The 13,462-nt window shown below is 62.7% G+C and overlaps 1 protein-coding gene across 1 annotated transcript; it reads right to left on the bottom strand.

Moving 5' to 3' along the window:
* Nucleotides 1–1,250: 1,250 nt before the first annotated feature.
* On the bottom strand, nucleotides 1,251–13,174 carry SUV39H1 (SUV39H1 histone lysine methyltransferase). Its single transcript, XM_064643372.1, is given in 8 exon segments — nucleotides 1,251–1,342; nucleotides 1,344–1,432; nucleotides 3,489–3,618; nucleotides 4,210–4,356; nucleotides 5,731–6,063; nucleotides 9,105–9,434; nucleotides 11,137–11,282; nucleotides 13,035–13,174. Coding segments are annotated over 8 exon segments (1,245 nt in total). The 5' UTR covers nucleotides 13,054–13,174; the 3' UTR covers nucleotides 1,251–1,291.
* Nucleotides 13,175–13,462: the final 288 nt, after the last annotated feature.

The raw sequence follows: 13,462 nt of genomic DNA, 5'->3' as shown, positions 1-13,462 counted from the left end.
GGATCCATTAAAACCCCCCCTGAGATCCATAAACCTCCCTGAGATCCATAAAACCCCCCCCTGAGACACCACAACTCCTCCTGGGATCCTTAAACCCACCCTGAGATCCATAAAAACCCCCCTGGGATCCATAAACCCCCCTGGGATCCATAACCCCCCCCCAAACCAAGCTGTGCCTTCCAGCTGTGCCAGTCCCTGCCCGGCCTGCGGGCACCGTCATCGTCTGGAGAGGCCAGCACGTCTGAGCCCCCCGAAAACACCCCTGGATCCATAAAAACCACCCTGGGATCCATAAAAACCTCCCTGAGATCCAAAAAATACCATTCTGAGATCCATAAAAACCTCCCTGAGATCCATAAAAACCTCCCTGAGATCCATAAAAACCATCCTGGGATCCATAAAACTCCCCCTGGGATCCATAAAAACCTCCCTGGGATCCATAAAAACCCCCCTGGGATCCATAAAAAGCCCCTGGGATCCATAAAAAGCCCCCTGGGATCCATAAAAAGCCCCCTGGGATCCATAAAAACAATCCCGAGATCCATAAAACCCCCCCTGGGATCCATAAAAAACCCCTGGAATCCATAAAAACCTCCCTGAGATCCATAAAAACCCCCCGGAGACACCACACCTCCCCTGGGATCCATTAAAACCCCCCTGGGATCCATAAAAACCTCCCTGGGATCCAAAACCCCCCCATGAGATCCATAAAAACCCCCCTGGGATCCATAAAAACCTCCCTGGGATCCAAAACCCCCCCATGGGATCCATAAAAACCCCCTGGGATCCATAAAACCCCCCCTGAGACCCCCAAACCCGGCCGTGCCCTCCAGCTGTGCCAGTCCCTGCTGGCACCGGGGGACACTCGGCCACGGTCACCGTGTGGGGACACCAACACCTGTGACCCCAAAGACCACCCAAAAACCACCCAAGACCCATAAAACCCCCCCAGGGACCCCCAAAATCATCCTGAGACCCCCAAACCCGGCTGTGCCAGTCCCTGCTGGCACCGGGGGACACCGTGGGCACCGTCATCACCTGGAGACACCAACACCTGTGACCCCAAAGACCACCCAAAAACCACCCCAAACCCCCCCCCGAGATCCATAATCACACCTGAGCCCCCCAACACCCCCCCCCGAGCCCCCCAAATCCTCCTCTGACCTCCCCAAGCCCCCCAAATCCTCCCCTGACCCCCCTCCCCCCCCCCATGACGGCGGGCGGGCACAAAGCAGCGTCGGGCAAGAGTTGGGTGTGGCCGTGGGCGTGGCCCAGGTGCGGCCCAGGTGTATCAGAACAGGTACTTGCGGCACGAGGCCGCCCCGCACTTGCACTCGATGCGGCGACCGGGCGCGGGGGGAGCCCCCCAGGGACCCCCCCACCAGCCCGAAGTTGGAGTCCATGCGGGTGCTCTCGGCGTCCACCGGGTCCACTGCGGGGGGAGGGGGCACCTCAGGGGGGGGCGGGGCCTGGGACCACCCAGGTACAGCCCAGGTAACACCCTGACCCCCCCCTCAGGTACAGCCCAGGTAACACTCTGACCCCCCCTCAGGTACAGCCCAGGTAACACCCTGACCCCTCAGGTGTGGTCCTGGGACCCCCAGGTACAGCCCAGGTAACTCCCTGACCCCCCACCCAGGTACAGCCCAGGTACAGCCCTGACCCCCCCTCAGGTACAGCCCAGGTACAGCCCTGACCCCCCCTCAGGTACAGCCCAGGTAACTCCCTGACCCCTCCCCCAGGTACAGCCCAGGTACAGCCTGGACCCCCCCAGGTACAGCCCTGACCCCCCCCAGGTGTGGTCCTGGGACCCCCCAGGTACAGCCCAGGTAACTCCCTGACCCCCCCCAGGTACAGCCCAGGTAACTCCCTGACCCCCCCCAGGTAGAGCTCAGGTAACACCCTGACCCCTCCCCCAGGTACAGCCCAGGTACAGCCTGGAGCCCCCACCCAGGTACAGCCCTGACCCCCCAGGTGTGGTCCTGGGACCCCCCCCAGGTACAGCCCAGGTACAGCCTGGACCCCCCAGGTACAGCCCAGGTAACTCCCTGACCCCCCCCCAGGTACAGCCCTGATCCCCCAGGTGTGGTCCTGGGACCCCCAGGTACAGCCCAGGTAAATCTGACCTACCCCAGGTACAGTCCAGGTACCACCCTGACCCCACCCAGGTACAGCCCAGGTAACACCCTGACCCCCCCCAGGTACAGCCCAGGTATGGCCCTGACCCCCCAGGTACAGGCCAGGTACCACCCTGACCCCCCCAGGTACAGCCCAGGTAAATCTGACCTACCCCAGGTACAGCCCAGGTAACACCCTGACCCCCCCCAGGTACAGCCCAGGTAACACCCTGACCCCTCCCCCAGGTACAGCCCAGGTAACACCCTGACCCCCCCAGGTACAGCCCAGGTAAATCTGACCTACCCCAGGTACAGCCCAGGTAACACCCTGACCCCTCCCAGGTACAGCCCAGGTACAGCCCTGACCCCCCAGGTGTGGTCCTGGGACCCCCCAGGTACTGCCCTGACCCTCCCCAGGTAAAACCCTGACCACCCCAGAGCCCCCCAGGTACAGCCCCGCCCCCCCAAACACCAGAGAACCCCAGGTGTGGGGCAGGGCCAGGTGTGGCACAGGTGGGGCAGGACAGGTGTGGCACAGGTGTGGGGCAGGGACAGGGGTGGCACAGGTGTGGGGCAGGGCTTGGACCCATGAGGCAGGTACAGGTGTGTGCCAGGGCAGGTGTGGGGCAGGTATGGGGTGGGATGGGGTGATGTAGGGTGTGCCCAGGTGTGCCCCAAGTATACCCAGGTGCACCCAGGTGTGTCCCAGGTGTACCCAGGTGTGCCCCAGGTGTGCCCAGGTGTGTGATAGCTGTGCCCAGGTGTGCCCAGGTGTGCCCAGGTGTGTACCGTGCATGTTGTAGTCGAAGGTGAGCTCCTCCCCGGGGCAGATGGGGCGGGGCTGGGGTGGCTGTGGGTGTGTCCCAGGTGTGCCCAGGTGTGTGATAGCTGTGCCCAGGTGCCCCAGGTGTGCCCAGGTGTGTGATAGCTGTGCCCAGGTGTGTACCGTGCATGTTGTAGTCGAAGGTGAGCTCCTCCCCGGGGCAGATGGGGCGGGGCTGGGGTGGCTGTGGGTGTGTCCCAGGTGTGCCCAGGTGTGTGATAGCTGTGCCCAGGTGTGTGATAGCTGTGCCCAGGTGTGCCCAGGTGTGTACCGTGCATGTTGTAGTCGAAGGTGAGCTCCTCCCCGGCGTGGATGGGGTGTGTGGGTGTGTGTGGGTGTGTCCCAGGTGTGCCCAGGTGTGTGATAGCTGTGCCCAGGTGTGCCCAGGTGTGTGATAGCTGTGCCCAGGTGTGCCCAGGTGCCCCAGGTGTGTACCGTGCATGTTGTAGTCGAAGGTGAGCTCCTCCCCGGCGCGGATGGGGTGTGTGGGTGTGTGTGGGTGTGTGTGGGTGTGCCCAGGTGTGTCCCAGGTGTGCCCAGGTGTGTACCGTGCATGTTGTAGTCGAAGGTGAGCTCCTCCCCGGCGCGGATGGGCCGCGTGGCGAACAGGGCGATGCGGGGCAGCCGCTGGTCCAGGTTCTCGATGAACACGTTGTAAACCTGCAGGTTGGGGTCGCACTGGCCCCGCCCCCGGCAGGTGAGGGGGGGCGTGGCCACTTCAAGCCCCACCCCACCCCCCTTGTGTGAATTTGAGCCCCAGGGAGGTCCCGCCCTCGACACCTGAGAGGGCAGGTGGGGGTGGTGGGGAAAGCCCCACCCACACCTGAAGCCCCACCCACACCTGTGTGAAGTCCCTCCCCCTCCCATTGGCTGAAAAGATGCATTAAGCCCCACCCCCCCAGGCAGGTGAAACCCCTCCCCCTGTACAGGTGAAGCCCCCAGGCCCCCCAGACAGGTAAAGCCCTGCCCCTATCCAGGTGTATCCCCGCCCCCAGCCAGGTGTGCCCCGCCCTGCACAGGTGAGGTCCCGTCCCTGCACAGGTGTGCCCCACCCTGCAGATGTGTCCCTGCCCCCATACAGGTGTGTTCCTGCCCCCATACAGGTGTGCACTGCCCTGCACAGATGTGTCCCCCGCCCCCATACAGGTGTGTCCCCGCCCCCAGCCAGGTGTGCCCCTCCCACGCAAGTGAGGCCCTGTCCCCACGCAGGTGTGCCCCACCCCCAGCCAGGTGTGCCCCGCCCCGCGCAGGTGCGCCGGGGTCACTCACGCTGTGGTTGACGAAGTGGGAGATGTTCCCGTAGTGGGCGGCGTCCACGGTGTAAACGTCCTCCACGTAGTCCAGGTCGAACAGGTACGTGGCACCCTGGCGGTCGTACACCTGCCCCCGGCGCTCCGCCTCCTCCGAGGTGATGATCTGGCACAGACACACCTGGGTTACACCTGTACCCCCACACCTGGGTCACACCTGAACCTCACCTGTGTCACACCTGTACCCCCCACACCTGCCCCCGGCGCTCCGCCTCCTCCGAGGTGATGATCTGGCACAGACACACCTGGGTCACACCTGGGTTACACCTGTACCCCCACACCTGGGTCACACCTGAACCTCACCTGTACCCCCACACCTGGGTCACACCTGAACCTCACCTGTGTCACACCTGTACCCCCACACCTGCCCCCGGCGCTCCGCCTCCTCCGAGGTGATGATCTGGCACAACACACACCTGGGTCACACCTGGGTTACACCTGTACCCTCACACCTGCCCCCGGCGCTCCGCCTCCTCCGAGGTGATGATCTGGCACAACACACCTGGGTCACACCTGGGTCACACCTGAACCTCACCTGTGTCACACCTGTACCCCCACACCTGGGTCACACCTGAACCTCACCTGTACCCCCACACCTGGGTCACACCTGAACCTCACCTGAACCCCCACACCTGCCCCCAGCGCTCCGCCTCCTCCGAGGTGATGATCTGACACGGACACACCTGGGTCACACCTGAACCTCACTTGTACCCCCACACCTGGGTCACACCTGAACCTCACCTGTACCCCCACACCTGTACCCCCACACCTGCCCCCAGCGCTCCGCCTCCTCCGAGGTGATGATCTGACACAACACCTGAACCTCACCTGTGTCACCCCTGTACCCCCACACCCGGGTCACACCTGAACCTTACCTGTCCCACACCTGTATCCCAGCTGTCTCACCTCTCCCACGTACTCCATGACGAAGGAGTTCTTGCGGATGCGCTGCAGGGTGCGCACGCCCCAGCCCTGTCACACCTGCATCACACCTGTCCCATACCTGTCCCATACCTGTGTCACACCTGTCCTGTATCACACCTGTCCCACACCTGTATCCCATCCCATCTCACCTCTCCCACGTACTCCATGACGAAGGAGTTCTTGCGGATGCGCTGCAGGGTGCGCACGCCCCAGCCCTGTCACACCTGCATCACACCTGTCCCGTACCTGTATCACACCTGTCCCACACCTGTCCCATCCCATCTCACCTCTCCCACGTACTCCATGACGAAGGAGTTCTTGCGGATGCGCTGCAGGGTGCGCACGCCCCAGCCCTGTCCCGTACCTGTGTCACACCTGTATCACACCTGTCCCGTACCTGTCCCACACCTGTCCCATCCCATCTCACCTCTCCCACGTACTCCATGACGAAGGAGTTCTTGCGGATGCGCTGCAGGGTGCGCACGCCCCAGCCCTGTCCCGTACCTGTATCACACCTGTATCACACCTGTCCTGTATCACACCTGTCCCATCTCACCTCTCCCACGTACTCCATGACGAAGGAGTTCTTGCGGATGCGCTGCAGGGTGCGCACGCCCCAGCCGCGCCCGTCGGCGGTGCGGAAGATGCACAGGTCGTAGCGGATGCCGCGCTGCACCACGCGGTTGGGGCAGTCGGCGCCGCAGCGGCAGCGCGAGTTGCACTCGTAGATGGGCAGCCCGGCGCGGATCCGCACCTGCCCCAGCTCGTTGTAGGCGAAGCGGTTGTGGGAGGCCCCCGGGCAGCACCCGCCGCCTGCCGCAGCCTCCGCCAGGCAGTCCCGGCACTCGCAGCCCACGGCCACCGGCGTCAGCGACACCCCCGCGCCCACCTGGGGGGCAGGAGGGAAAATAGTTATGTGTTTTATAAATGTAAGAGCAGGAATGTAAAATATTGAGAGAGAGAGATATTGGTATATATTATATAATTGTAGGGAAGTCCCTCAGGAATTAGGGAAGGGATGGTCAGGGACACCCCCACACTCACCTGGGGGCAGGAGGGAAAATAGTTATGTGTTTTATAAATGTAAAGGAGCAGGAATGTAAAATATTGAGAGAGAGAGATATTGGTATCTAGTGTATAATTGTAGGGAAGTGCCTCAGGAATTAGGGAAGGGACGGTCAGTGACACCCCCGCGCCCACCTGGGGGGCAGGAGGGAAAATAATTATGTGTTTTATAAATGTAAGAGCAGGAATGTAAAATATTGAGAGAGAGAGAGACAGATAGATATAGATATAGATATCAATATATATTATATAATTGTAGGGAAGTGCCTCAGGAATTAGGCAGGGATGGTCAGGGACACCCCCGCGCCCACCTGGGGGGCAGGAGGGAAAATATTTATGTGTTTTATAAATGTAAAGGAGCAGGAATGTAAAATATTGAGAGAGAGAGAGAGAGAGGGAGGGAGAGAGAGAGATATTGGTATCTAGTGTATAATTGTAGGGAAGTGCCTCAGGAATTAGGGCAGGGATGGTCAGGGACACCCCCACGCCCACCTGGGGGGCAGGAGGGAAAATAGTTATGTGTTTTATAAATGTAAGAGCAGGAATGTAAAATATTGAGAGAGAGAGAGACAGATAGATATAGATATCAATATATACTGTATAATTGTAGGGAAGTCCCTCAGGAATTAGGGAAGGGATGGTCAGGGACACCCCCGTGCTCACCTGGGGGGGAGGATGGAAAATATTTATGTGTTTTATAAATGTAAAGGAGCAGGAATGTAAAATATTGAGAGAGAGAGATAGATAGAGATATTGGTATATATTATATAATTGTAGGGAAGTCCCTCAGGAATTAGGGAAGGGACGGTCAGGGACACCCCCGTGCTCACCTGGGGGGAAGGAGGGAAAATATTGATATATTTTATAAATGTAAAGGAGCAGGAATATAAAATATTTAGATAGAGAGATAGATAAGTAGATAGATATAGAGATCAATATCTAGTGTATAATTGTAGGGAAGTGCCTCAGGAATTAGGGGAGGGATGGTCAGGGACACCCCTGCGCCCACCTGGGGGAGAAAGAGGCTTTATAGGTCAGGAATATAAAATATTTTATATTTATAGATAGACAGATAGATAGATACACACACCCTTCCAGGGCTCCATGGGTCTGTCTAGGGCTCTGAAGGTCTCTATAGGGCTCTGAAGGTCCCTCCAGGGCTCTGTAGGTCCCTCCAGGGCTCCATGGGTCTCTGTAGGTCTCTATAGAACCTTCCAGGGCTCCATAGGTCTCTCTAGGGCTCTGTGGGTCCCTCCAGGGCTCTGTAGGTCTCTCTAGGGCTCTGTGGGTCCCTCCAGCTCTCTGTAGGTCTCTACAGGGCTCTGCAGATCTCCATAGGAGTCTGTAGGTCTCTATAGGTCTGTCTAGGGCTCTGTAGGGCTCTCTAGGGATCTTTAGGTCCCTCTAGGGCTCTGTAGATCTCTATAGGGCTCCATGGGTCCCTCCAGGACTCTGTAGGTCTCTACAGGGCTCTGTAGAACCCTCCAGCTCTCCACAGCTCCCTCCAGCTCTCTGTAGGTCTCTATAGGGCTCTGTAGGTCCCTCCAGCTCTCTGTAGGTCTCTATAGGGCTCTGTAGGTCCCTCCAGCTCTCCGTAGGTCTCTATAGGGCCCTCCAGCTCTCCACAGCTCCCTCCAGCTCTCTGTAGGTCTCCATAGGACCCTCCAGCTCTCCATAGGTCTCTATAGGACCCTCCAGCTCTCCATAGGTCTCTATAGGACCCTCCAGCTCTCTGTAGGTCTCCATAGGACCCTCCAGCTCTCTGTAGGTCTCCATAGGACCCTCCAGCTCTCCATAGGTCCCTCCAGCTCTCCATAGGTCTCCATAGGACCCTCCAGCTCTCCGTAGGTCTCCATAGGACCCTCCAGCTCTCCATAGGTCTCTATAGGACCCTCCAGCTCTCCATAGGTCTCTATAGGACCCTCCAGCTCTCCGTAGGTCTCCATAGGACCCTCCAGCTCTCCACAGCTCCCTCCAAGCTCTCTGTAGGTCTCTATAGGACCCTCCAGCTCTCCACAGCTCCCTCCAGCTCTCTGTAGGTCTCTATAGGACCCTCCAGCTCTCCGTAGGTCTCCATAGGACCCTCCAGCTCTCCGTAGGTCTCCATAGGACCCTCCAGCTCTCTGTAGGTCTCCATAGGACCCTCCAGCTCTCCATAGGTCTCCATAGGACCCTCCAGCTCTCCGTAGGTCTCCATAGGACCCTCCAGCTCTCCGTAGGTCTCCATAGGACCCTCCAGCTCTCCACAGCTCCCTCCAAGCTCTCTGTAGGTCTCTATAGGACCCTCCAGCTCTCCATAGGTCCCTCCAGCTCTCCATAGGTCTCTATAGGACCCTCCAGCTCTCCACAGCTCCCTCCAAGCTCTCTGTAGGTCTCTCTAGGGCTCTGTAGGTCCCTCCAGCTCTCCACAGCTCCCTCCAGCTCTCCATAGGTCTCCATAGGACCCTCCAGCTCTCCATAGGTCTCTATAGGACCCTCCAGCTCTCTGTAGGTCTCCATAGGACCCTCCAGCTCTCTGTAGGTCTCCATAGGACCCTCCAGCTCTCCATAGGTCTCCATAGGACCCTCCAGCTCTCCATAGGTCTCTATAGGACCCTCCAGCTCTCCATAGGTCTCTATAGGACCCTCCAGCTCTCTGTAGCTCTCCATAGGACCCTCCAGCTCTCCATAGGTCCCTCCAGCTCTCCATAGGTCTCCATAGGTCCCTCCAGCTCTCCATAGGTCTCCATAGGACCCTCCAGCTCTCTGTAGGTCTCCATAGGACCCTCCAGCTCTCCATAGGTCTCTATAGGACCCTCCAGCTCTCCACAGCTCCCTGCAGGGCTCCCCCAAGCCCCCCCTCTCCCCCCCCCTCTCCCCCCTCACCTTGTACTCGTTGCCGTAGACGAAGTCCTGGGGTGGCCCGTGCAGGTCGACGTCGTTCTCGACGGCGATGCGCCCGCGGTGCCCGCGCTGCCGGTTCAGGGCGCGCTCCCAGCGCCGCAGCGCCCGCCGCTGCTCCGCCTTGCGCGCCAGGAACCGCAGGGCCCGGGGGGGCAGCCCCCGGGGACCCGCCCGCACCGGCCCCCCCGGGGCCCGCGCCAGGTCGGCGTGGAGCTGCCGCAGCAGCCCCCGGCAGCGCAGGTTCCGCCGCGGCTCCCACGTGCTGGCCGAGGCCGGGTACCCCCGCCACTTCACCAGGTACCACTCCTCGTCCTGGAAGGGGGGGAAAGGGGGGGTTAGGGGGGGTCTGAGGGGTCAGGGGGGTCCTGGGGTGACCCCGGATTAGGGGCACAATCAGGGTAACCCCGCCACTTCACCAGGTACCACTCCTCGTCCTGCAGGGGGGGAAAGGGGGGTTAGGGATGGTCTGGGGGGGTCTGAGGGGGTATGGGGGGATCTGAGGGGTCCCCATGTCCTCAGGGGGTCAGGAGGGCACTGGGGTGTTGGCAGGTGTCCCCAGGTGTTGGCACAGTCAGGGTAACCCCCTACTTCACCAAGTACCACTCCTCGTCCTGCAGGGGGGGAAATGAGGGGGGTTAGGGGGGGTCTGAGGGGTCTGGGGGGTCCTGGGGTGACCCAGGATTAGGGGGACCCCACGTGCTGGCCAAGGCCGGGTACCCCCGCCACTTCACCAGGTACCACTCCTCGTCCTGCAGGGGGGGAAAGAGGGGTTAGGGATGGTCTGGGGGGGTCTGAGGGGTCCTCATGTCCTCAGGGGGTCAGGGGGGTCCTGGGGTGTTGGCAGGTGTTGGCACAGTCAGGGTAACCCCCCACTTCACCAGGTACCACTCCTTGTCCTGGGGAGGGTGGACAGGGGGATCGGGGGGATCTGGGGGGGTCTGAGGGGTCAGGGGGGTCCTGGGGTGTTGGCAGGTGTCCCCAGGTGTTGGCACAGTCAGGGTACCCCCGCCACTTCACCAGGTACCACTCCTCATCCTGGAAGGGGGGAGAAAGGGGGGTTAGGGGGGATCTGGGGGGTCCCCATGTCCTCAGGGGGTCAGGAGGGCACTGGGGTGTTGGCAGGTGTCCCCAGGTGTTGGTACAGTCAGGGTACCCCCCCACTTCACCAGGTACCACTCCTCGTCCTGGGGGGGCGGAAATGGGGGAGTTAGGGGGGGTCTGAGGGGTCAGGGGGGTCCCCATATCCTCGGGGGGTCGGGGGGGTCCTGGGGTGACCCAGGATTAGGGGCACCCCATGTGCTGGCCAAGGCTGGGTACCCCCGCCACTGCACCAGGTACCACTCCTCGTCCTGCAGGGGGGGAAATGGGGGGGGTTAGGGGGGGTCTGAGGGGTCTGGGGGGTCCCCATGTCCTCAGGGGGTGTCCCCAGGTGTTGGCACAGTCAGGGTAACCCCCCACTTCACCAGGTACCACTCCCTGTCTGGGGGGGGAGGGACAGGGGGTTAGGGATGGTCTGGGGGGGTCTGAGGGGTCTGAGGGGTCCTCATGTCCTCAGGGGGTCAGGGGGGTCCTGGGGTGTTGGCAGGTGTTGGCACAGTTGGGGTACCCCCCCCACTTCACCAGGCACCACTCCCTGTCTGGGAGGGACAGGGGGGTTAGGGGGGGTCTGGGGGGTCCCCATGTCCTCAGGGGGTCAGGGGTGCCCTGAGGTGACCCAGCGTGGGGGTCCCAGGGTGCCCGGGACAGGGGCTCTGTCAGTGCCCACTGTGGGGGTCCCGGGGGTACCACCCCACCTCAGTGCCCACTGTGGGGGTCCCGAGGGTTCCCACCCCATCTCAGTGCCCACTGTGGGGGTCCCAGGGGTACCACCCCACCTCAGTGCCCACTGTGGGGGTCCCAGGGGTACCACACCCTCTCAGTGCCCACTGTGGGGGTCCCGGTGGGTGGTCCCACCTCAGTGCCCGCTGTGGGGGTCCCGGGGTGCCCGGGGCGGGGGTCCCGTGCCCGCTCTCACCCTGACCCGGCGGTAGTTGCACAGCAGCTCCACCTCGAAGTCCGCCAGGTTGCGGCGGGTGACGCCCAGGGCGCGGCACCGCACCCGCTGCAGGCGGCACAGGTCCTGCAGCTGAGCCCAGGGGGACAGGCAGCACACCCGGCACTCTGGGGGGGCACACGGGGTGAGGGGGGGGCGTTAGAGACCGGACAAACCCCCCCATCACCCTCTGGCCCACCCCTGTCACCCCCAGGTCCTGCAGCCGTGCCCAGGGGGACAGGCAGCACACCCGGCACTCTGGGGGGGCACACGGGGGGAGGGGGGGGCGTTAGAGACCGGACAGACCCCCCCATCACCCTCTGACCCCTCCCCATCACATCCCAGCACAGGTCCTGCAGCCGTGCCCAGGGGGACAGGCAGCACACCCGGCACTCTGGGGGGGCACACGGGGGGAGGGGGGGCGTTAGAGACCGGACAGACCCCCCCCATCACCCTCTGACCCCTCCCCTGTCACCCCCCAAGGGACCTGGCACAGGTCCTGCAGCTGAGCCCAGGGGGACAGGCAGCACACCCGGCACTCTGGGGGGGCACAGGGGGTGAGGGGGGGGCGTTAGAGACCGGACAGACCCCCCCCTGTCACCCTCTGACCCCTCCCCATCACACCCAGCACAGGTCCTGCAGCCGTGCCCAGGGGGACAGGCAGCACACCCGGCACTCTGGGGGGGCACAGGGGGTGAGGGGGGGGTGTTGGAGACTGAAGACCCCCTCCCCCGTCACCCCTGTCACCCCTCTGACCCCCCCTTGTCACCCCCAAGCACACCCAGCACAGGTCCTGACGCCGTGCCCTGGGGGACAGGTGGCACTCTGGAGGGGCACAGACAAGGGGGAGGGGTCTTCAGGGACAGGACAGACCCCCCCCCTCACCACCCTTGTCACCCCCTGACCCCCCCCGTCACCCCTGACCCCCCCTGTGACCCCTCCTGTCACCCCCCCAAACCACACCACGGTGACGGGGAGCACACGGAGCGCCCCGAGGGGGGCACAGACACGGGGAAGGGGGGGTGGCAGGGACAGGACAGACCCCCCCTCACCACCCTTGTCACCCCCTGACCCCCCCGTCACCCCCTGACCCCCCCGTCACCCCCCCATCACCCCTCCTGTCACCCCCCCACCCACCCCAGGGTGACAGGGAGCACACGGAGCGCCCTGGGGGGGGTCACACAAGGTGGAGGGGGGCACGGGGGGGTCGTCAGGGACAGGACAGACCCCCCCCTCACCACCCTTGTCACCCCCTGACCCCCCCATCACCCCTCCTGTCACCCCTCCTGTCACCCCCCCACCCACCCCAGGGTGACGGGGAGCACAAGGAGCGCCCCGGGGGGGTCACACAAGGTGAGGGAGGGGCACGGGGGGGTCGTCAGGGACAGGACGGACCCCCCCTCACCACCCCTGTCACCCCTCAAGGGCAGCCGACCCATGTCGCGATATCGCGACTACAACGACAGGGAGAAGAGGGAGCGCTTGGGGGGGGACACACCGAGGGGAGGGTGGGGGGGGGCACGGGGGGGGTCGTGAGGGACAGACCCTCCCTCACCTTCCTGTAACCTCCCCCCCCTCCCTCAGCCACCCCCTCCCCCAACCACCACCCACACATGTCGCGATATCGCGACCGCGGTGACAGCGACCACCCGGAGCACCCGGAGGGGGGACATTAATTAAGCTCGGGGGGGGCGGACGCACATTAATTAAGGCCTGGGGGGGGGGTCACTAATTAAGGCCGGGAGGGGCCAAGCCCCCCCCCCTTCCCGCCCCCCCCCTCCCCTCACGCGAGCGCGGGAAACGCCGCCCCCCCCCCCCCAAACCTCCCCCTCCCCTCAGGGCCCCCCCGGAGCCCCCCGGGACCGCCCCGCTCGCGCCACCTTTTAAATTTTCCGCCATTTTTCGGCCGCCGCCGCTTTTTTTTCTTTTTTTTTTCTTTTTTCCTTTTTCCGCCTTTTTTTTTCTTTTTTTTTTTCCTTTTTTTTTTTTTTTTCGCGGCCCCGGCGCCGCTTCCGCCCGTGAGGCACCGCGGGAGGCGGGGCTTCCCCCTCGCGCGCCCGCCGCTCATTGGCTGGTGGGACTCCTCATTTGCATGCCCGCCCTCTCCCCATTGGGGGGCCGCGCCGCTTTATTTGCATATTAACCGCTCGCGCCCCACGCCCGCCTCCCATTGGTTGCATTTGCATACCGACAGCTTCCCGCTCTCTCCCCATTGGCCGCCGCCGCGGGTAATTTGCATGAAAACTAGCCCCACCCTCACTCGGCGCCCATTGGTCGCCGCGTCGCTGTATTTACATATTTCCACGCC

The sequence above is a fragment of the Pseudopipra pipra genome, unplaced genomic scaffold (assembly GCF_036250125.1).
Source record: "Pseudopipra pipra isolate bDixPip1 unplaced genomic scaffold, bDixPip1.hap1 HAP1_SCAFFOLD_118, whole genome shotgun sequence".
Classification (NCBI taxonomy): domain Eukaryota; kingdom Metazoa; phylum Chordata; class Aves; order Passeriformes; family Pipridae; genus Pseudopipra; species Pseudopipra pipra.
The sequence above is the reverse complement of the archived record's forward strand: the minus strand, read 5'-3'. Positions and strand labels throughout refer to the sequence as shown.